This window comes from Nanorana parkeri, unplaced genomic scaffold (assembly GCF_000935625.1).
Source record: "Nanorana parkeri isolate BGI_ZX_2015 unplaced genomic scaffold, ASM93562v1 scaffold2, whole genome shotgun sequence".
Taxonomy (NCBI): domain Eukaryota; kingdom Metazoa; phylum Chordata; class Amphibia; order Anura; family Dicroglossidae; genus Nanorana; species Nanorana parkeri.
The window spans coordinates 2,903,468-2,926,112 of record NW_017306270.1 but is presented as its reverse complement, the minus strand read 5'-3'; the positions used below and the strand labels follow the sequence as shown (position 1 = coordinate 2,926,112).

The window sequence follows — 22,645 nt, the reverse complement described above, 5'->3', positions numbered from 1 at the left end:
CTTGAAGGCTAGCGGCGCCATCTTGGTTGTGGTACGCCGCTGAATTCTAGTTCATAAAATAGTGACGGGACAAAAAAAGGCATTCGGCCTTTTATTAGAACTCATCCAATACGGTATTCTGTCGAGAATGCCGACCCATTCGAATTTGCCGACAAACAACGTCCATCTGGTTATTTCTTTAGTGAAGCCCTGTGCGTGACGTGCGCGGATACGTCGCATTGCTATGATGTAATCGCCGTCGCGATGACGTTTACGTCAATATGGCTTCGCCCCTGCGAGTGACATTTGTGTGCTGACCGGAAAGTTTATTGCTATGAGAATGAGAAGAACTTGGAGAGGTGAGCGGGGAGGGAGCTGTGTGTCCGGAGACTGTACACTAGAGAGGGAGGTAGGCAGACAGACCGACCGACCTCATCATCTTCTAAGGCTGTCAGGCCAAGCTTGGAGAGAACAGTTACACAACAATCACACTGGGTAGTTATACAACACCAGTGTCTGACCTGCAATATAGTGACTGTAGACTGTTCTATGACGGAATTTCGCCATAATGTCCCTGTATACAAAGATTACTCGGACATGATGTGACCCTTTAATAAGTATGTCCTATTCCATGCAGACCGCCCCAGGTAACGCTCACCTGTGGTGCTGAGCCTCCGTGATGGAAGGATCTGACGTCCAATTAGTTAAAGGGGTTCTAAACCCTCCGTTTTTTTGAATATATATACTGCTAGCAAGCAGTAGATATAGGCAAAAAGTAGTTTTTTTTAAACGCTTTAAAAGCAGTTTAAACTTACCCCGTCTTCACCGCACGCTCCCGTCCGAGAATCCGAAACTGCTCAGGCCCGCAAAGCATCTTGGGGCGGGTGCATGCGCAGTTCGGATTTTCGCCTGGGAGACTCAAGGTAAGTCTATGGACGCGTGCACCCGCATGCAGACACCGCGGGATCGGAAGTGCCTGCAGGGACAGAGGAGTCAGCGCTGGATCGAAGAGCCGCCGCACCGCTGGAGGGACAGATGAAAACTACAGGAAAGACGAGGAAGATCGGATTAGGAGACATCATTTAAGGTAAGTGCGGACATTAACATTGGGGTGAGGGGAATTAATTTTTTTACTTTAATGTCACTTTAACCCTTTTGCTGTCAGCGGCAATACCTAACACGTGTAGCGCAATTGTCATTTTCATACGTATGCACCTGGCATGTGTTGCTGTTAGTATGCATGCGTTGGCGTGGGTCGGGGCCTTTGTTTTCTTTTTGCTATCACAAAGGGGGGGTTCACAAGGCCCCCAATGTGATAGTATTTTAGTGGTGATAGTTGTTTTTTTTGAGGGGACATCAGGAGTCTATTAGATTCCCCAGTGTCACCTTTGTACTTCAAAGAAGCTTTTCAAGTGCAGATTGTGACTGACAGCTGAAAACTTGGAAGTGATGTAAGCCGTGATCCCAGCCCTGAGCCCGCAGGAGGGGCAGTGGAGCCCGGGAAGCAAGGCAGGCGAAGGGAGTGGACCGGCTGCCAGAATTGCTTCCAGAGTATAGCCGATGGAGTCTGTGTACAGGGGATGGCAGCCTCTAAGGCAGGGGTGCCCAAAAGGTCAATCGCAATCTACCAGTCGATTGCAAAGCTATTTCTGGTAGATCGCGTTCGCATGTTGGAATTAGCTGCTCCGTTTGTCTGGGAGCTCAGCTGCTGGGGGCCGGGTGCAGTTTTCTGTGTTGGCCAGCAGGTGGCGCTGTGTCCTGGCGTAGCCGCTGACACTGGAAGCCCTGGCTCTGCATGCAGCTGCTCTGGGGGAATCTGAGAGCCGATTCTTGGGGGGGGGGCATTGTGTCCCGAAGCCTGTGTTTATAGTCCCATAGTTTACCTCCTCTGATAAGAGTGCTTGGTCTAACTAAGGGCCCATTCAGACAGGCTGGGGAGGAGAGAGCTAGATAATGCTGTACATCCTTTAACAAGGAAATAAGGCGGGCTCTATCTGACTCTAATGCACATGGTGAGAAGCTCACAGTGTGCAGTGAGATCAGAGGAAGCCAGTCCAGGACAGGAGCCGGTACAACTGTGCGAGACTGAAGGGGAGGCCCGAGTTCAGGCTTTTATTACCTTTGTTATGTAGCACTACACGTGTTCTTGTCATTATATTGATGTGTATGTTGTAGCAGTGCCAAGGAGTGTGAGCACTGGTGATTTGGTGTACTGTGCAGGGGGCGTGTCAGACCACTGGAGATCCAGCTGGCTGCGCTCTGTGTGGGTACTGGTCTGGATCTCCACTGTGCTGCTGGGGCAGAGCAACCGGATATAATAATAAAATGCTTATTTTTTGTTTTATAGGGGAAATCTGAGAAGGCAAAATGCTAATTTTATCCCTCCGTTCCTGCCTGACGCACGGCAGGGTGCAAGCTCTACGTCTCATCCACACTGGGGGAGGCAAGGTAAGTGGATTGCTGCAACAGAGCTAAAAAATTAACTTTACAAGCTGCAGCCAGTCAGATAGAGAGCCACTGGGATGACAAATGTTATATAAAAATTGGTTTTATTTAAGAATTTAATTAGCATGTCATTGAGACTGCGAGGGGGGAACTCCGCGCTGGATTGCTTGCCGGCCTGCTCCGCGCTTGAGCTTGCCGGGCCTGCTCCGCGCTTGCCGGCCTACTCCGCGCTCGGGCTTGCCGGCCTGCTCGCCCCTGCCGGCCTACTCCGCGCTCACCCCTTCCGAGCGTGGAGTACAGTTTTCCAAGGGCAGCAAGAGTAAGGGACATGTGAGGTTGAATTTCCAAGCTTGCCTGATCTCCTGGGATATATTGAAGTGTCTTTAATACCTTACCTGTGGTTATTTTAACAGAGCAGCAACCAATGGAAACACACCATACAGAAAAGATGGAAAAGTACTATAATTTCAGATATTGCTGCACCATCCAGAGCCGCTGTGGGGTCTGTACCAAATGCCGCTGCAAACCGATCAATAGGACGATGGCTGCTTTTATGTAGTGGCATGGTGGGGGGCGCTGTGCTCCTGGGAGGAATCACTAGGTAAGAAATTAATTGTTTGTCCTCTGTCAGTATTTCTTTTACTCTTTTGTTCTTTTTGAGAGCTGAAGATAGCAAGGCGTCTTGTGATTGTGTTATAGGATTACAGCTATGAAACCTTTTTAGGAGTGCAATGAAATGTTTTCTGCCTTTTTCTCAGGTTAACAGAGTCTGGACTGTCAATGGTGGATTGGCACCTCGTTAAAGAGATGAAGCCACCGACAAATGATGAACAATGGGAGGCGGAGTTTAATAAATACCAGCAGTTTCCCGAGTTTAAAATGTAAGTTGGAAGATTCAATGTGTAGTCAGTGTGAGGATGCAAAGATTTAGCTGCTGATATGATAGAAGAGAGTTCAAGTAATCAGTGAGTGAGCCCCAATCATACATAGCATCTGCTTACCAAGACATTGGCCCCTGGTCCAGGTATGCCAACCCAACTTTAGGCAACAAATATAATATCCTTAAGATCCTTTTATTAAACTGAACATAGTATGATCCTTCCTATTCAGAAGTAGGGAAAAGAAACTCTGTTATGTACTTGTTACTGCTGGTGCTTATACTATGTGTAGTTAAGTAAAGGATCCTAAGGATGTTATCTGCTTCGGGGTGATCATCTTTGATCACTGAGTATCCTCCTGCAAATCCCATAAGGTGTAATATTGCTTCCATCTGAAGTTTTAATTTAAAGTTTGGAAACTGAAGGATATCTAAAGTTGATATATATCGACTATCTATATCTCGATATATAGATATATATCTATATCGACGTTGTGATATCATCTAAGCATCTAGGGCACAGCTTCCTCTGACTGCCAGTCTCACAAGATTTGGAGTGGGATTTGGTAATGTGACGACTCTGATGATCACTGTTCTCCTTGCTGTATCTGAGGACCTGCAGTGCAAGGAACTCCCTTTTCTGCTTCATTTCATTATGTGGGTCTGTGCTTACTCCACCTCTCCTGCTGATTCTTGAATATTAACCCTCCCGCTATGAGGGGGGGGGGGGGGGGGGGGGGGGAGGGGGGGGCAGCTATGACATTAGGAAGCATAACCTTGCCTCTACCAAGATGGCAACCTCCACACAGAGACATGTTGCAGAACACGGCATGGTAAGTCAATAATGAGAAAAGATCAGCTGCAGAAAGCACACGGGCAATGCTAGTGCCTAGTCTTTTGCCCTCTGCTTATATATTTTTGGGGCACAGCTTCCATGGTACAGGTCCTCTTTAATGTATATTGAACTTAAAATTGGCCTAGAGGCATCTCAACTGCATCACAACTCATTCTCAAGTACAAATGAGACAACAGCAGATGTGCCCAGTGCCTAATGTGATGTGTAAGCCAGTAAAGTCACATGTTACTCCATGCTCTCTTCTGGTCAGGAGGTATTGTCAATAGATGCAAATATGGCTGAAGGTTAGTCTGGGTTGATGCCTGATTTCTGTGATGCTGTGTACTGTCTTTGACTTTAGCTGGATCCGAATACTAGGCAGTGTGGCTGTGTGCCTTTACTTAATTGCACTAAAGTATGGTAGATCCCATCACGCTCCTGACTGGTTTTATCAAGCCCACTTGAGAAGGTTTGGGGGGGTGCAGAAAGTGACCGCGTATGCCTCCGCATACCAAACGAAATAGACTAAAAGTCACTCGCACTCCAACGCAAAAGAAGCTCAATCTCCTTTATTGACCATCGTGATGTCACATTTGATATATGCGACGTTTCGGAAACCAAGCGGTCCCTTCTTCAGACAAACAATAGCTTTTTCTTTGCCTAAAGAAGGGACCGCTTGGTTCCGAAACTTCGCATATATCAAATGTGACATCACGATGGTCAATAAAGGAGATTGACCCTTATTTGCTTTGAAGTGCGAGTGACTTTGGTCTATTTACTTAATTGCACAACACACATGGTACATCTGCTGTTCCTTTTATTGTAACAAGCCCTTTTTTTCCTCCCCCTTCTTTAGATTAAATCAGGAGATGACGCTGAATGAGTTCAAGTACATTTGGTTCATGGAGTACTCTCATCGTATGTGGGGACGGGCAGTGGGTCTGGCATACATTCTTCCCGCCATTTACTTTTGGAGGAAGGGATGGTTCAATCGTGCGTTGAAAGGACGAGTGCTCTTTCTTTGTGGCTTTGTCTGCTTCCAGGTAAGGACTGAAGAGCAGGAAGTGGCATAATGGTGATTGTGATGATTGGCTCTTCCCAGCTCTCCTGCATATGTCTTCCTACAGGGTCTCCTGGGCTGGTATATGGTGAAGAGCGGATTAGAAGAAAAACCAGATTCCTATGATGTCCCTCGCGTCAGTCAGTACCGACTAGCTGCTCATTTAGGCTCTGCCCTCCTTTTATATTGTGCAAGTCTCTGGACAGGACTGTCTCTGCTCTTCCCAAGACATAAGGTATAAAAATACTAACATGTTGTGTGCATGGTGTATGAAGGACAAAGGTGACTAGAGTAACTCTGGTCATCACAGCCGGTGACTGTCACTAAGATCATGTAGTGTCATTTTGTTCTATACTCTTATTTTATGATGCCAGCCCTTTGTTTTTCTATCTGGAGGTAATTCAGTTGATAATACATTTTATCTTGATGTTTAATTGGGTCTCCCTATAACTGCCTTTTGTAAGTTCCACCCAGGGCATGCCATACAATGGATCTGAATGAATCTCAGTTGCAGGTTAGACATTGCTTCTGACTTTTGAGGTTCAGTTCTATTGCGGACAGTAAATGACACGCATTCCCTTCTGTAGAAACTGAGCTGGACCTTCAATATGCTCACACCTAAAGTTACCATTTCAGGCTAGATTGTAGATTTTAAATGACAGGTTCTCTTTTACCCCCCAAAAAAAAGACTCCAACCCTCTTGACCTAATCTACGCTAGAACTCCCCACATTACCCAGGTGCTTACTCGCCTCATGGCAGCAGCTTCCTCCCAACTCTTTGGAACATCCTAGCCAGTTACTAGGTTATAAGTCACAAGTTATAGACTTGAATCGGGCCTTTCCCCAGCAGTACAGACACTATAGTTAGGGACTCACTGCATAGGCTCGAGCATCTCCAGACAATATTTTGGGCTGAAGGCTGTAAATGTTGGAGGAGGCCACTGTCTGAGAGAGGTAAGTAAGCACCCATGTGGGAGGAAGGGGGGTCAAGCTTAGCCCAGGTTGGGGGTGTTATTAAAGGGGAAATTGTCCTTTATTGGTCTCCTACAGACAGCTAAAGTAGTCTCAGGCTGAATGAGGAAATCATGCTCCCGGATTCTGTTATACTGATAACTCCAAAGCATTTAAAAATAAGAAACCCAGGTGTACTAATTTAATAATTTATTTCTGATTTCTGTCTTCTGCTGTTCTTAGAATATTGCAAGCACCCTTTTCTACATGGTACTGAGAAATGAGTCAGTTGTAACAATCTGTAGAGTGTCTGAGGTCAGCCACCCTTCAGTGCTTTTTTGGAATGTTAGGCTTGTGTCTGGTGCCGGCTGAATAATGAGAATTCATATCCTATTATTGCATCTTTTATTGGTTACCATATTGTTAAAGAGAGAGAATTTATATTGCCCTTTTTTTTATTGAACCCATTCTGCTTTCCGTGCAGATCCTGGCGATCATGAGCTTTAGACCACACGTGTTTGTTTTCCTCACTGATGGCTTGTCTGTCTAGCGCAGGGAGGGGTAGGAGGGGTCCCCGGGACCTTTTCTGGCAAATTGCTTCCACAGTAACAACAGTCCTTGAGATTTGTGTATAGATAACAGGGCAGTATATAAACTCACCAGAAGGGATGTCATATAAAGTATATATGGTAATGTATCTGCGATATAATCCTATTCCAGAGTTGATTTCTTTCCTTCCCAGAAGGTGAACGTCCTACTACTGCTGATTAAGTCAGTCGCAATCCTTAACATTCATTTTCCATATTTTTTTTTACTTTTTACCGCATAGTTGCCTGAGACACGTCAACTGATGAAGTTGAGGATGTTTACACACTCGACAGCAGGCCTTGTCTTCCTCACCGCGCTCTCAGGTACATTATCAAATCATACTGACCTCCTATGCATGCCAATAACTGGAATATACGGTGACACATCAGATATTAAAGATGGAAAGTCATGATTCAAGCCAGCAGGGCTCATGGTAGCCAGATATCTGTGGTATGAAATAGTGGATACTAAGGTATTAACTTACTGACACGGGCTTTAGGAACATGTAGCATTACAGCTGTCATAAGACTATAACTCTACTAGGGATTTACTGATACCAGTTTTTCTACAAGTCCCGATATTTATCATTTAATACTCACTGATACCGAGTACCGGTACTTCCGCTAGCAATCTAGCATGGAGCCGGCTTCCTGGACAATTGGGAAGCCTGGTGGCATGTCATTACCTGCTGCCCAGCTTCCTGATTGGCCGGGAAGCCGGCTAGATGCTGATTGACCGCGAAGCCGGCTTCCCAGCCAATCAGCATGGAGCTGGCTTCCCAGCAAATCAGGAAGCCACGCGGCGAGTCATTACCCACCACCCAGCTTCCTGATAGGCTGGGAACCTGGCTCCATGTTCCTTCGTGGCACTGCCGGTCAGAGGAAATCTCCCTCTGACCAGCAGTTCCTGTATTGGGGAAGGTATCTGAGCATTTGGGCGAGTACTAATATCGATATGGGTGCATCCCTACTCCGCACTATCCTCCTTAATCCAAGATGAATAGGAGAAGAAACTCATGTGGCAAAAATGTATTGGATTACATAATCATGTATGGTCTGATACAGGGATGGGAACTCCGGCCCTCCAGCTGTGCTTTAACTACAAATCCCAACATGCCTCTGGGAGTCCTTTCTGTAACTGTCAGTCTTGCAATGCCTCATGGGACATGTAGTTCCACAACAGTAGGAGGGCCGGAGTTGTCCACCCCTGCTCTAATATATTTCCATAAAAATGGGAGATATTTTGGCTCATACCGGTCTATCACTAGTCATAAAACATGGATCCTTTCAAAGAGGTTGTGAATGTGCGATCTGCATGCAGTCACTACTCTACGTGATCTCTGCGATCTTATATCGGAAACCTTGGGAATGGTAATCTGACTTGTATGTCAAAGTAAAGCTGAGACACTGCTAAGAAAAATGGGAATGTCTGTGAATTGCCTTTTAGGTAGCGGCAGAGTTGTAATTGACTCCCTCCGTCTCTTGGCACCTCTTCATCCCCCACAGAAGGGGTAGGCCAAGTCCGGACCTCCAGCTGTGGTGAAACTTCATATCCCATCATGCATCTGCCTCTGGGAGTCAGTCTTGCTATGCCTAATGGGATTTGTAGTTGCAACACAGCTGGAGGGCTGGAGTTTGCTTACCCCCGCCCTACAACTTTTTTTGTGCTGGGACTTGTGACTCCGCGGCACCTGGAGAGCCGCAGATTGCTGACATTTGCCGCACAATATAACAAAGGTAAACAATATTTATTTCTTGTTTTTTGCGGGACATGTGAAGGCTTACACTTTTGGGATATCCTGCTGCCTACAGGAGGACTGGACAGGGGTAAACAAACTGTAGGCCAGCCCAGGGTATCACTCCTCCTGCTACCTGTTCATGGTCATGCTGTCGGTACCGCTTTGCTACAAAATTGAGGCATACTGGTAGTTGGAGGGGCTAGCCTGGTCTGGCCTACAGTTTTTTGTTTCCTAGTGACCAATCCTCCTGTAGGTGGCAATATGACAGGCAAACTTTTAATTAACCCTTGCAGTGGGGCTACCCCTGTACTGCAAGGGTTAGGTGCTCATTTGTATCTGGTTGCTAAAATAACAAAGTTATACTTACTCAAAGGTTCGAGCAGTGCTTCCTCCAGGCTTTCGCCTCCTCCACTGCAGCATTAGAATCTTCCTCAGCGTCCTCATGTCTATACACTGTGTATAGAATAGGATGATTTATGGGACCTTAGACCGCTGCTGAGGGGGCGAGGCGCCTGAAGGAAAAAAATTCACGGAGTTCAGACTTTGTTTTCCTTTAATGGACTCCCAAGTAGGGTTGCACAGATACCAAGTACAGTACTCAGTACAAGTACGAGTAAAAGTACCGATACTTTTGAGCTCCAAGACTAGAGAAAAATTAAAAAGTTAGGAGGCAGCTGTCATTAGTAAGGAGCACACGGAGCTCCTGGGATGTGTACATCTCTGTTTTAATGTACGATTTTGTTTTTATAAATAAAGGGATGCACCAATACCAGTTTTGCGAGTACGAGTACTGGTACTTGTCCAAGTGCTCACAGATACAAGTACTGATAAATTTGTGTTTATAGTCATGTGACGGTTTTTCTAAAACAATACAGACTAAGGATTTCAGGACAGTGGTGGAGCGCCAGAGCCCGGCCCCAGCTGCAACCCTCATAGTTCTCATGAAAATGCCAAGTATCCGCACTGGTATCTGAACTGGTATCTGTGCATCCCTACTCCCAAGTAAATAATTTTCCAGCGGCGAGTACTGCAAGCAGCTTTATCATTACCCTCGGACTCTTTTCAGGGGCCTTTGTCGCCGGCCTGGATGCCGGCCTCGTTTACAACTCCTTTCCAAAGATGGCGGACCGCTGGATTCCAGATGACCTCCTGGCCTTTTCCCCGGCCTTGAAAAACATCTTTGAGAATCCCACAACTGTACAGTTCAATCATCGCATCCTTGTGAGTAAAAAGAATCCTGGCAGCATTTGTGTGGGAAGTGTAACCATGTGACCTGTCATTGCCTTGTGTCTGAAGGAGCTTTGTTCCTCTTGTAGGGGACCACTGCTGTAGCCGCCATTACTGGGTTGTATTTTTATTCCCGGAAGATCCCACTTCCAAGGAGGGCCAGGCTGGCTGTGAACAGTCTCCTTGTTATGGCCTATTTACAGGTAAGTGCTATTTGTTATGCTACATGAATAATAAAGATACACAACCCAACCACGAGCAAACCCGCCCTCCTTTTTCTGCGTGCTCTGAGCAGTTCCAATGGCCGCCCATATTCTGCTGGATTGAATGGATGCATCTCAGTGACGTATGCATGGTGACACTTTATTATTATGATACAGGATTTATATAGCGCCAAGAGTTTGCGCAGCGCTTTACAATATAAGGAAGACATTAGTCACAATACAATTCAAGACAAGATGGTAAGGAGGGCCCTGCCCCTGAGGGCTTACAGTCTAAGAGGGAGTGGCCAGTGATAACTGAGGAGGTAGCTATGTGGGGATGAATTGTTTGAGAACGTGATGGGTGAGTGGTTAGGTTGAGGTTTCATTGAAATGGTCTCTTTAGCAGCTACTGTAGAATATACATTCATTATATTTCTATAGCACGTTTCTTCCCGGGGACTATCCAATTGGTGTCGGGGCAGACAGGTGAGGCAGCCATCCTGGGAGCGTGCAGTAGAATATCATACTAGGGCCAATTTTAGACAGAAGACAATCCGCCTATCGGCATGCCTTTTGGAGTGTGGGAAGAAATTGGAGTATCCACAGGAAACCCATGCAGGCACAGGGAGAACATGCAAACTCCATGCAGATAGTGTCCTGACCGGGACTGGAACAAAGGGCCCTAGTGATGCAAAGCACTCAGCATTGTGTAACCTGTGCACTGTACAGACAGTCATAGATGCCGCGTACAATAGTGATCGTCACTTCAGTTTATTGTTATAAATGTGTATAAAAAGCCCGGTATTTGGACTCTCTTGTCAGTTCCAGATGGCTTGGTATGAGACTGTTGACCAGTTAAGACTTCATTCCTATTTGTTTTCTACCCCTCATATGCAATGGGGAGGGGTGGGGGGTATTCTGGGGATAAGGACAGGCTTGGCTGTGTTGGTTTTTGGCCTTTCATGCTTTTCTTTCTGTCATTTCAGGTGACGCTGGGAATAAGCACTTTACTTCTGTACGTCCCAACTTCACTGGCAGCCACCCACCAGTCCGGCTCTCTAGCCCTCCTCACTATGGCAATCTGGCTTATGAATGAACTGAGGCGTATGCCAAAATAACGGCTTCTAACCAATCTGATGTGTTGTGCCGGCGTGAGGGGAGGAGGGATATTTAAAGCAGAACTCCAGAAGTTCTACATGCAGTGGGGCTACCCTGGCACTGCAAGGGTTAAGTGTTTGTTTTGGTCTAGGGCAGTGGTGGCGAACCTTGGCACTCCAGCTGTGCCAAAACTACAAATCCCAACATGCATCTGCCTCTGGGAGTTATGTCTGTGACTGTCAGAGCCTTGCAATGCCTCATGGGATTTGTAGTTCCAAAACAGCTGGAGTGCCGAGGTTTGCCACTACTGGTCTAGGGGCTCAAATAGAGAAGATATTCTGCCATGATCATTGGTCCTGGGCAGTCCGTGCTTTCCCATCCGCTCTGTCTGTGGTGTGTCCCTCGGCGTCCTCACATCTAATGCTAGTCAATGGACCTGCACTAGATGTGATGATAACCACAGTCCACTGGAGCCCGGGGAGAAGAGGTTGTTGGCACCAGTCTGGCAGCCAGACAAGACTGAGGATTAGGGGAGTATTTGAGCCCCCTAGATAAAATGAGCACCGAGCCCTTGTCATGAAGGGGGTAGCCCCAGTGCGAGGGTTGGTTTTGTAATTCCGGGAGTCCGGGATATCTTTTTAATTTTATGGCAAAAGAGCTGAAAAAAGACATGAAAGAAAAAAAAAAAAGAAAAGCTGTAAATATTTTTGTATTTTGTGTCCCAAAATATACCGTAGTATGAATTTATTCCCGGGCGCTTCATTATTGAATGACATATTTCCATGTATACAGAGAAGCCTTCAAACATTTCTCAATCTGCAAACCAAATAAATACTAAAATACTCAAAAATAAGGACTTTGTAGTAACATTTGGCATGCTTCTGTTTTTTTATTATTATTGCTAAATTCATCATGATCGATATGAAGAAATCTGGGTGGTTTCCTGCTCTATACCTCCTTGAATATGAGCTCCCCCATTGGTCAATTGTCACAACCCCTATATTGCCCCACAGAGGAGTGAACTCGCCCCAGTGGTCAATTGTCACAACCCCTCTATTGCCCCACAGAGGAGTGAGCTCCCCCCAGTGGTCAGGTGTAACAACTCTATTGCCCCACAGAGGAGTGAGCTCGCCCCAGTGGTCAGGTGTAACAACTCTATTGCCCCACAGAGGAGTGAGCTCGCCCCAGTGGTCAGGTGTCACAACTCCTCTATTGCCACAGAGGTGTGAGCTCGCCCCAGTGGTCAGGTGTCACAACCCCTATATTGCCCCACAGAGGAGTGAGCTCGCCCCAGTGGTCAGGTGTCACAACTCCTCTATTGCCACAGAGGTGTGAGCTCGCCCCAGTGGTCAGGTGTCACAACCCCTATATTGCCCCACAGAGGAGTGAGCTCGCCCCAGTGGTCAGGTGTCACAACTCCTCTATTGCCACAGAGGTGTGAGCTCGCCCCAGTGGTCAGGTGTCACAACCCCTATATTGCCCCACAGAGGAGTGAGCTCGCCCCAGTGGTCAGGTGTCACAACTCCTCTATTGCCACAGAGGTGTGAGCTCGCCCCAGTGGTCAGGTGTCACAACCCCTATATTGCCCCACAGAGGAGTGAGCTCGCCCCAGTGGTCAGGTGTCACAACTCCTCTATTGCCCCACAGAGGAGTGAGCTCCCCCCAGTGGTCAGGTGTCACAACTCCTCTATTGCCCCACAGAGGAGTGAGCTCCCCCCAGTGGTCAGGTGTCACAACTCCTCTATTGCCCCACAGAGGAGTGAGCTCCCCCCAGTGGTCAGGTGTCACAACTCCTCTATTGCCCCACAGAGGAGTGAGCTCCCCCCAGTGGTCAGGTGTCACAACTCCTCTATTGCCCCACAGAGGAGTGAGCTCCCCCCAGTGGTCAGGTGTCACAACTCCTCTTTTGCCCCACAGAGCATTGAACTCCCCCCCAGTGGTCGTGTCACAACCTCTGCACTGGCCCACAGAGGAGCAAAGCACCCTCCCCATGTTGAGGGCATGTGGCCTGGTATGGTATGGCCCCCCTTGCTGCTCTGCTTGGATGAAGGGTCTGGTAAGGGATCTTAGGAGGGACCCCCCACACGCTTTTTTTGTTTTTGGTGTTGGTCATCCCTAAACTCCCTACCAGACTGAAAGGAAGGGTCTAGTATGAATGGGGGCGGGGGGGGCGGGTATTTTAACATTAACAACATCAGTTCTGAAACCATTTCAGATGAATCCAAATTTTCTTCTGCTTGGATTTTTCTATTTCTTTCGGGGAATTTGGATGCTTCTGAATATATTACCCGATATTCACCCGGATTTCATTTAGAAATAAAACATGTCTGGTAAATTCTGATCAGCCTGAGTCGGACCTTTGCAGTGCGTCACATTTGTCTGGACTGGTTTTATTCATCTTGAAGATGTATCACCGATCGTCTTCATTCACCATGCGAGAAATCAAAGTTCAAATACAAAACCAGAAACAAGCAATGAGATATCCGGCCATGATACTGCCCGGGGACTCCGTCCTACATGTGTCACCCTGCAGGTGGGTGATGGAGAGCACAGGCCTGTTATCCACATGGTTTTATTTTTCAGCTGTTGTGGAACTACATTTCCCACGAGGCATTGCAAGACTCTGACAGCCGCAGGCATTATGGGATTTGTAGTTTCACCACAGCTGGCTGGCCAGTGTGTGCCCACCCCAAATGCTGTGTGATCTTTGTACCAAGGGGCTTTTTTTTCAGGCATGCACTTTGGCCTTTTGAATCTTTGGTGTAATGTAATGCAAGTTGGAGTTTTTGCAGGCGTCTGATATATCATGCAGCTCTTCCTGTGTCAAAGTGCGCACTTCTGAACAGCTGGCCGCGTCTGATTCTTGGATTCTCCTTTCGTTGCAGACTACTATGACACGGGGGTCCTGCTATACTGCTCCCTCTTACAATGTAAGGGCGGCCGCCCACGTACTGATATGATCATTCAATGCAACTCAACCCATCGAATGATCCCGAACAATAATCATAATCAAACTGAATTAAAATTGCAAAGCAAAGAGCCTCCGTTCTATCGGCTTGGCAAGATCTAAAGTCGATTGACTATGGCAGAATTTTATTGATTGCGTCTGATTGATCAAACAAATGTCTGTCGTGTGCCGGAGAACCAATCATAATCCAGATCAGTTAAATGATCATTTTAAATTGATGAATAAATTGGACCTTGCAGTAAACAAGGTTTGCTTACACTGTGACCCCCCCCCCCCTTCACAAATCATTTACTCTTAGTATTTGTGAAATGTACTAATAAGAGATAAGTTAGGGTTTATACGTGCCCCACACCCGTCTTACACCCATGGCGCCTAGGCAAGGACGATGCCACCTTCCTTTCGGCTAGATACTCGGGAATACACAACCGCTGAAATCTCACAAAAAAAGATGCTCTTCCAATGGACTAGGCAGTGGTAGGCAACCATGGCACTCCAGCTGTGGTGGAACTACAAATCCCATGAGGCATTGCAAGACTCTGGTAGCCACAGGCATGACTCCTAGAGGCAGAGGCATTATGGGACTTGTAGTGTCACCAAGGCTGGAGTGGCAAGGTACTGATCACAGAGCACCATGTGTGTGGTCACCTATGAGTTGGCTGACCCATTGTAAACACTGCACTCCATGTGTAGCTGATATCTCACCAGCTGTTTATATAGCGAGGCAACGATCTACAAATGTCTCTATAATGTCATAAGAACAATATGGAAAGACGAGCTGTAACCATGGAGAAATCAGTGCAATAATAATGTATACACTGATTACAGATCCATCTACTTCCCCTTCCCAGTGTACTCAATGTATCTCCATGGTCCTGTACTGTGCTGTCATCCCCAGCGCTGACTGACACACGGCTGAACCAATAGGGCTGTAGGAAGAAAGCCAGCAGCGAATGAGAGGTGAGAGCGCTGCAGGAAGGGGGCGGGGCCAGTGCTGGATGAGGGATACATTGTAACCTGTCCGGTCCATAGCGGAGCTCCATCACCAGCAAGATGACGGCGCACTCCTTCACCGTCCCCATGATCGTCTTCACCACCTTCTGGGGGCTCATCGGCATCGCCGCCCCATGGTTCGTCCCCAAAGGCCCCAACCGAGGGTAAGAGCCGCCATGGGCGCCGGGGGCTGTGTGCAATGGAGGCTGTGTGAGGTCTATGGGAGGCCATCACCTGACCTCCGGAGGACAGCGCCTGCTCCCATTTATAGGGCATCGGTGCTGGTTTCCATGATACAGGCAATCTGTACAGACACCGATATCATCTATATACAGGCAGTCTGTACAGACACCGATATCATCTATATACAGGCAGTCTGTACAGACACCGATATTATCTATATACAGGCAGTCTGTACAGACACCGATATCATCTATATACAGCCTGCATGTACAGACACCGATATCATCTATATACAGGCAGTCTGTACAGACACCGATATCATCTATATACAGGCAGTCTGTACAGACACTGAGATCATCTATATACAGCCTGCATGTACAGACACTGAGATCATCTATATACAGCCTGCATTTACAGACACCGATATCATCTATATACAGGCAGTCTGTACAGACACCGATATCATCTATATACAGGCAGTCTGTACAGACACTGATATGTATATACATTGTGGATGTACAGACATCGATATGTACCAGTAGACACAGCTTTATTTTCTCTCTCTCTCAATGCCTGCTACCCCCCATAGCAGCCAATCACATGAATGGGCCTTGTATTAAAGAATGGTACCATGGAATGAACAGGGTAGCATGTGAGGGGGAACGTGAAGAGCAGGAGAGATGGTGTCAGCCTGCAGGGACATACTGTAGTAAGGGAATTACGGGGGACTCCCTCCGGCCAGCACAGTGACAGGGAGCACTCCAGTACCAGACTTCACCAACTGCTGTCCCCCTGAAGGCACTGCTTAATGTAATGGTACTGTACTGTGTACCGGTAAATGGTACCGTACTTTACAGCGCTGTCCACTGTCTGATGTCCCCCACTGCTGCACTGCTGGTACCACTGTCCCTGATGGCAAAGCATGCCGGCCCTGCAGAATGCTGCGGCGACGGAGGGAGCAGTGCCGCATTAGCCGATATTCCTCTATAGCGCCAGTTACTGTGGCAGGCGGAGTGATACCAGATAACTTTAAATTGTTGTACATTTTGTTGCACAGTAAAAAAAGAAAAATAAGACATCCCCTGAAAATAAGACCTAGTGTGTTTTTTGGGGGCAAAACAAATATAAGACAGTGTCTTATTTTCGGGGGAAACACGGTAGGTGAAGTCTGGTTGATTGGACCAAGGCTTTCATTGTCATTTCTGTGGGCTGTATATGAGGATTTCCGAGACAAATGTGGCAGAAATAAAGTTCCCGGTGACCCGGCAATGACTTCCAGTAACGTCCCCTCATCTTTTCTCAGGGTCATCATAACAATGCTGGTGACCACAGCCGTCTGCTGCTATCTCTTGTAAGTATCTTCTTCATTCACGTGCCATTTGCTTATTTGACCTGTACTTGAAATCTTCCACTGTGCCCCCCCCCCCCTTCACAAATCATTTACTCTTAGTATTTGTGAAATGTACTAATAAGAGATAAGTTAGGGTTTATACGTGCCCCACACCCGTCTTACACCCATGGCGCCTAGGCAAGGACGATGCCACCTTCCTTTCGGCTAGATACTCGGGAATACACAACCGCTGAAATCTCACAAAAAAAGATGCTCTTCCAATGGACTAGGCAGTGGTAGGCAACCATGGCACTCCAGCTGTGGTGGAACTACAAATCCCATGAGGCATTGCAAGACTCTGGTAGCCACAGGCATGACTCCTAGAGGCAGAGGCATTATGGGACTTGTAGTGTCACCAAGGCTGGAGTGGCAAGGTACTGATCACAGAGCACCATGTGTGTGGTCACCTATGAGTTGGCTGACCCATTGTAAACACTGCACTCCATGTGTAGCTGATATCTCACCAGCTGTTTATATAGCGAGGCAACGATCTACAAATGTCTCTATAATGTCATAAGAACAATATGGAAAGACGAGCTGTAACCATGGAGAAATCAGTGCAATAATAATGTATACACTGATTACAGATCCATCTACTTCCCCTTCCCAGTGTACTCAATGTATCTCCATGGTCCTGTACTGTGCTGTCATCCCCAGCGCTGACTGACACACGGCTGAACCAATAGGGCTGTAGGAAGAAAGCCAGCAGCGAATGAGAGGTGAGAGCGCTGCAGGAAGGGGGCGGGGCCAGTGCTGGATGAGGGATACATTGTAACCTGTCCGGTCCATAGCGGAGCTCCATCACCAGCAAGATGACGGCGCACTCCTTCACCGTCCCCATGATCGTCTTCACCACCTTCTGGGGGCTCATCGGCATCGCCGCCCCATGGTTCGTCCCCAAAGGCCCCAACCGAGGGTAAGAGCCGCCATGGGCGCCGGGGGCTGTGTGCAATGGAGGCTGTGTGAGGTCTATGGGAGGCCATCACCTGACCTCCGGAGGACAGCGCCTGCTCCCATTTATAGGGCATCGGTGCTGGTTTCCATGATACAGGCAATCTGTACAGACACCGATATCATCTATATACAGGCAGTCTGTACAGACACTGATATCATCTATATACAGGCAGTCTGTACAGACACCGATATCATCTATATACAGGCAGTCTGTACAGACACTGATATCATCTATATACAGGCAGTCTGTACAGACACCGATATCATCTATATACAGGCAGTCTGTACAGACACCGATATCATCTATATACAGGCAGTCTGTACAGACACCGATATCATCTATATACAGGCAGTCTGTACAGACACCGATATCATCTATATACAGGCAGTCTGTACAGACACCGATATCATCTATATACAGGCAGTCTGTACAGACACCGATATCATCTATATACAGGCAGTCTGTACAGACACTGAGATCGTCTATATACAGCCTGCATGTACAGACACTGAGATCATCTATATACAGCCTGCATTTACAGACACCGATATCATCTATATACAGGCAGTCTGTACAGACACTGAGATCATCTATATACAGCCTGCATGTACAGACACTGAGATCATCTATATACAGCCTGCATTTACAGACACCGATATCATCTATATACAGGCAGTCTGTACAGACACCGATATCATCTATATACAGGCAGTCTGTACAGACACTGATATGTATATACATTGTGGATGTACAGACATCGATATGTACCAGTAGACACAGCTTTATTTTCTCTCTCTCTCAATGCCTGCTACCCCCCATAGCAGCCAATCACATGAATGGGCCTTGTATTAAAGAATGGTACCATGGAATGAACAGGGTAGCATGTGAGGGGGAACGTGAAGAGCAGGAGAGATGGTGTCAGCCTGCAGGGACATACTGTAGTAAGGGAATTACGGGGGACTCCCTCCGGCCAGCACAGTGACAGGGAGCACTCCAGTACCAGACTTCACCAACTGCTGTCCCCCTGAAGGCACTGCTTAATGTAATGGTACTGTACTGTGTACCGGTAAATGGTACCGTACTTTACAGCGCTGTCCACTGTCTGATGTCCCCCACTGCTGCACTGCTGGTACCACTGTCCCTGATGGCAAAGCATGCCGGCCCTGCAGAATGCTGCGGCGACGGAGGGAGCAGTGCCGCATTAGCCGATATTCCTCTATAGCGCCAGTTACTGTGGCAGGCGGAGTGATACCAGATAACTTTAAATTGTTGTACATTTTGTTGCACAGTAAAAAAAGAAAAATAAGACATCCCCTGAAAATAAGACCTAGTGTGTTTTTTGGGGGCAAAACAAATATAAGACAGTGTCTTATTTTCGGGGGAAACACGGTAGGTGAAGTCTGGTTGATTGGACCAAGGCTTTCATTGTCATTTCTGTGGGCTGTATATGAGGATTTCCGAGACAAATGTGGCAGAAATAAAGTTCCCGGTGACCCGGCAATGACTTCCAGTAACGTCCCCTCATCTTTTCTCAGGGTCATCATAACAATGCTGGTGACCACAGCCGTCTGCTGCTATCTCTTGTAAGTATCTTCTTCATTCACGTGCCATTTGCTTATTTGACCTGTACTTGAAAACACCCATCAGTGGCCCTTCTCCCACTGACCGCCAATGTAAGGGGGCCCTTCTCCCACTGACCACCAATGTAAGGGGGCCCTTCTCCCACTGACCGCCAATGTAAGGGGGCCCTTCTCCCACTGACCGCCAATGTAAGGGGGCCCTTCTCCCACTGACCGCCAATGTAAGGGGGCCCTTCTCCCACTGACCGCCAATGTAAGGGGTAGAAGGTTGAGAACAAGGCTGATCCAGTGCAGCATTTCTCAACCTTTTTTTAGTCATGGCACCCTTTAAATGTATGGAAAGTCTGGAGGCACCCCACCCTATCAGAAGCCCCCTTTTATATCGGTGTCCCACCATTGTATCGGAAACCACAGCCGCAGTAACATGGCAGAGAGCAGGAGGCAGAGCAGACCTGGACAGGCGAGCTTCCATCCTTTACTTACTTGATCCCACGCTCCCTGGATTAACATCATTCGGTTACATGTTGCTGGCGGCCAGCCCCAGGCACCCCTCTAGAGGCCAGAAGGCACCCCAGGGTTCCATGGATGTAGGGTGAAGACAGAACTGTATATATTGTAACATTTTTACTGATTAAAAACCAGCGGGCTTAATAAGAAAAATAATGTTGTGTTAGATTATATAAAAGCACGATAGAACACATGTATACAGATCTACACTTCAAGGTCTACCTATAAACAGTTGGCAGAGCCATTCGCCCTACGAATCTCCGTATACGTTTGTTCTGTGTGAATAGAGGCAAAAACAAACATTTTGAGCATATTTTCTTTTCAGGTGAAATGGTAATACCGCATTTCGGCCACTAGATGGAGCTGAAGTGCAAAAGGAAACAAGTATTTCCAATGTATGCTTTTTTTGGACCTAAACATGACAAATAGAAGATAACAGGATGTAAACGGATGCTCGTCTGGTTGCATCCACCTTACCATAGACCTCACTTGGGTCTGCTGAAGAGACACTGATGTCACAAAAGTTCTGTCCTGCTCCGATTCAACAGGGGACCTGTTCTTGGATCCACTGCTGATCAGAATAGATGCCGCCCGCCCGTGTAAAAGGGGCTTAAAACCAGATGTTCTCTTTACTGTTTACTTTGTGTTTGGAGTAAGTGGTAACAATGATGACCTTTCACCTTGTTTTCCCAGCTGGCTGGTCACCATCTTATCGCAGTTAAATCCATTGTTTGGACCACAGCTGAAGAATGACACCATCTGGTACATACGATTCGTCTGGGAATAAAGATGTTGGATGTCCAGTTAGTGACGGTACGTATTCCACCACATGTGCCCCCTTCTTCCTTGTATAAAACCATTTCCTTAGTGGATCATAGAAACACTGATGTGTTAAAGCAGCGGTCGCCAACCAATAGTTCGTGGACCACTGGTGGTCCGTGAGAAAATTTTGGTGGTCCGCAGACTAAATCTGAACATTAATTGCATTTTTTATGTTTCAATAATAATGAAACAAAAATAATATTCTAAGAAATTCTTATATTCTGAATGACAATTGTCGCCTTTATATTGCACTGAATTCACGAACTGTACGAGAGAGGGGGAAACGAGAGCCGCAGCTTGACGTCAGGGTAGTCAATTCACACTGAGCGACATGAAAATCGCGCGATTTTGAGCGATATTGCGCGACGAGCTATATTGAGCGACGTGTCGCACGACTTTTTCATATTGGGCTGTATGCAATCAGGAGCAATATCGCTCGAAATCGCTCGAAAAAAGGGTCATGTAGGAGCGACAAGCTACCAACGACGAGCTACAAGCGATATTGAGCGACGAGATGTGAACAGCTCAATTGAAATGTATTGGAGAAGCTACATAGAGCGATATCGTGTGGAAATATGAGCGATATCGCTGCAAAAATCGCTCGATAAATCGCTCAGTGTGAATGGGGCTTTAAAGGAGAACTATGAGGTGAGTGCTTTTCACTCATCCTCATAGTTCTAGCCGCCCTGTGACAATGAGACTGTCACAGGTCGGCTCAGTAGAGCGTGAAGTGAGCGAACAAATACCGGCGTTCGCTCACTTCTCCATCTTGTCACGGCAGAGAGCCATGACAGGGGTGGGACTGGATTCCCCCCTCCCCGCTTCGATCCTCCAGCGCTGACTGGCAGAACGGACGGGAGAGGGGGCGGGTGCAGCTGGCTCTGCCTCTAGATAGGCAGAGCCAGCTGACAGTCACGCAGCTGGGCGGATCCCGGCATAATTGTCAGGATCCGCTTCAGCTGCGGCGTCTCAGTATACCGCGAGCTGTATACTAAGCCCAGGGTGACGGGAGGACGCTAGTTTGTGTCCTCCCGTTACCCTAAGGAGTAAAAAGCGTTTTAACCCCATAGTTCTCCTTTAAGTTGTATGAGGCAACTGTTTGCCGAGCCGTACGCTTCAGTATTGTTTCGACCAGGGGCGGACTGGGCCTCTGATGCCGTGCAGGCTGGGCTGTCATTAAAGCGGCACGGAGGCTCCGGGGCTGCCTTAAGCAGCGGCTGTCACAAGGAATGCGCGGCTCTCAGTAAGGCAGCACAGGCAGCCAGTGATCTGAGAAGCGGCGTGTTCCTTATCATAGCTGTAAATCATTTATCATTTTGTTATATTAAATAGGTGCATTTCAAGTGCAATGGAAGTTCTCTGATCATTATTTTACAAATTATCTTTTTTTAAAATTCATATTAGTGGTCCGCAGGATTTAAAATGATTCATTTAGTGGTCCATGAGGTCCGAAAGGTTGGCGACCACTGTGTTAAAGGAGATGTCCACTTCTACATTTCCCCATGAGCGTTTCTAGCTCAGACAAGCACTTATTGAGTATTCCAGACTTCCCAAAGCTGGTCCACCAAGGACAACAGCTAGACATAAATGTTTGTTAAAGTTCCCATGGCCACACCGTCTACTTCCCCTCAGGGAAGCATTCTGTTTGTTGTAGGATTTTAAAGCATTAGGAAGTGGATTGTGGAGTCAGGTTTGTTTAATCACCACAGTGGTTGTAGCTGGAAGTCCAGCAGAACTAACCCAACAACAAAACTCTGTTTCTTTTTGCCGTTTGAAGAATATGTACTAACAAACCGACATCTTGATGGTTTCAGGTGTTCCATGGACCAGTAGAACGTGTTGCCCTTCCCTTCCCCCTTCACACTGCAATGTTACTTCAGATACAATTCTACAGATTCCTACCGGCCCGAAAGCAGAAACCAAATTCCTCTCCATCTTTATGTCAACGTATGACTTCCGGGTGATCAGCCTCTTGTGAAATGTAAAGCGCAACTCTCGTCCTAAACAGAAATTGTTGTTTATTTTATATACTTCTATCTCCCTATCATCCGTTTCATTTTTTGGCAGCCTGAAAGGACCCCTGTCATGAGAAAAAGAAGTCAGCTGCCACTGCTGACCTTCTTCTGAAAATGCCCGTTGCATGTTGACAGGTCAATGACTCTGAATTTACTGATGCCAACAGACCTCCTATTTTTCATGACAGCTTTCCTTTTAAAAGGTCCGCTCCATGTGTCTTCAGAATAAAAATT

At 47.1% G+C, this 22,645-nt stretch overlaps 2 protein-coding genes across 3 annotated transcripts; both read left to right on the top strand.

Moving 5' to 3' along the window:
• Positions 1 to 309: 309 nt before the first annotated feature.
• Positions 310 to 11,078, top strand: LOC108792692 (cytochrome c oxidase assembly protein COX15 homolog). The gene is made up of 10 exons (XM_018563561.1): positions 310 to 338; positions 2,327 to 2,427; positions 2,838 to 3,025; positions 3,183 to 3,305; positions 4,993 to 5,179; positions 5,264 to 5,431; positions 6,977 to 7,058; positions 9,540 to 9,694; positions 9,790 to 9,903; positions 10,890 to 11,078. Exons 2-10 carry the CDS (start codon positions 2,347 to 2,349, stop codon positions 11,019 to 11,021), a joined length of 1,230 nt encoding a protein of 409 aa, XP_018419063.1. The 5' UTR covers positions 310 to 338; positions 2,327 to 2,346; the 3' UTR covers positions 11,022 to 11,078.
• A 3,887-nt stretch (positions 11,079 to 14,965) lies between these two features.
• On the top strand, positions 14,966 to 22,362 carry LOC108792782 (V-type proton ATPase subunit e 2). Of its 2 annotated transcripts, none has more exons than XM_018563682.1 (4): positions 14,966 to 15,123; positions 16,446 to 16,493; positions 20,268 to 20,387; positions 22,211 to 22,362. In XM_018563682.1, exons 1-3 carry the CDS (start codon positions 15,020 to 15,022, stop codon positions 20,359 to 20,361), a joined length of 246 nt encoding a protein of 81 aa, XP_018419184.1. In that variant the 5' UTR covers positions 14,966 to 15,019; the 3' UTR covers positions 20,362 to 20,387; positions 22,211 to 22,362. The 2 variants fall into 2 exon arrangements, with proteins under 2 accessions (XP_018419184.1, XP_018419249.1); XM_018563747.1 differs by lacking the exons at positions 14,966 to 15,123; positions 16,446 to 16,493 and adding exons at positions 17,291 to 17,448; positions 19,023 to 19,070.
• The last annotated feature ends 283 nt before the right edge of the window (positions 22,363 to 22,645 follow it).

Excerpts from the sequence above, each read along its gene's own strand:
- LOC108792692 (XM_018563561.1), top strand. The coding sequence starts at position 2,347 with ATGCTAATTTTATCCCTCCGTTCCTGCCTGACGCACGGCAGGGTGCAA. Across the intron at positions 7,059-9,539 it reads CTTCCTCACCGCGCTCTCAG|GGGCCTTTGTCGCCGGCCTG; the intron begins GTACATTATCAA and ends GACTCTTTTCAG. Across the intron at positions 9,695-9,789 it reads AGTTCAATCATCGCATCCTT|GGGACCACTGCTGTAGCCGC; the intron begins GTGAGTAAAAAG and ends TTCCTCTTGTAG.
- LOC108792782 (XM_018563682.1), top strand. The coding sequence starts at position 15,020 with ATGACGGCGCACTCCTTCACCGTCCCCATGATCGTCTTCACCACCTTC. Across the intron at positions 15,124-16,445 it reads CCCAAAGGCCCCAACCGAGG|GGTCATCATAACAATGCTGG; the intron begins GTAAGAGCCGCC and ends ATCTTTTCTCAG. Across the intron at positions 16,494-20,267 it reads GCCGTCTGCTGCTATCTCTT|CTGGCTGGTCACCATCTTAT; the intron begins GTAAGTATCTTC and ends TTGTTTTCCCAG.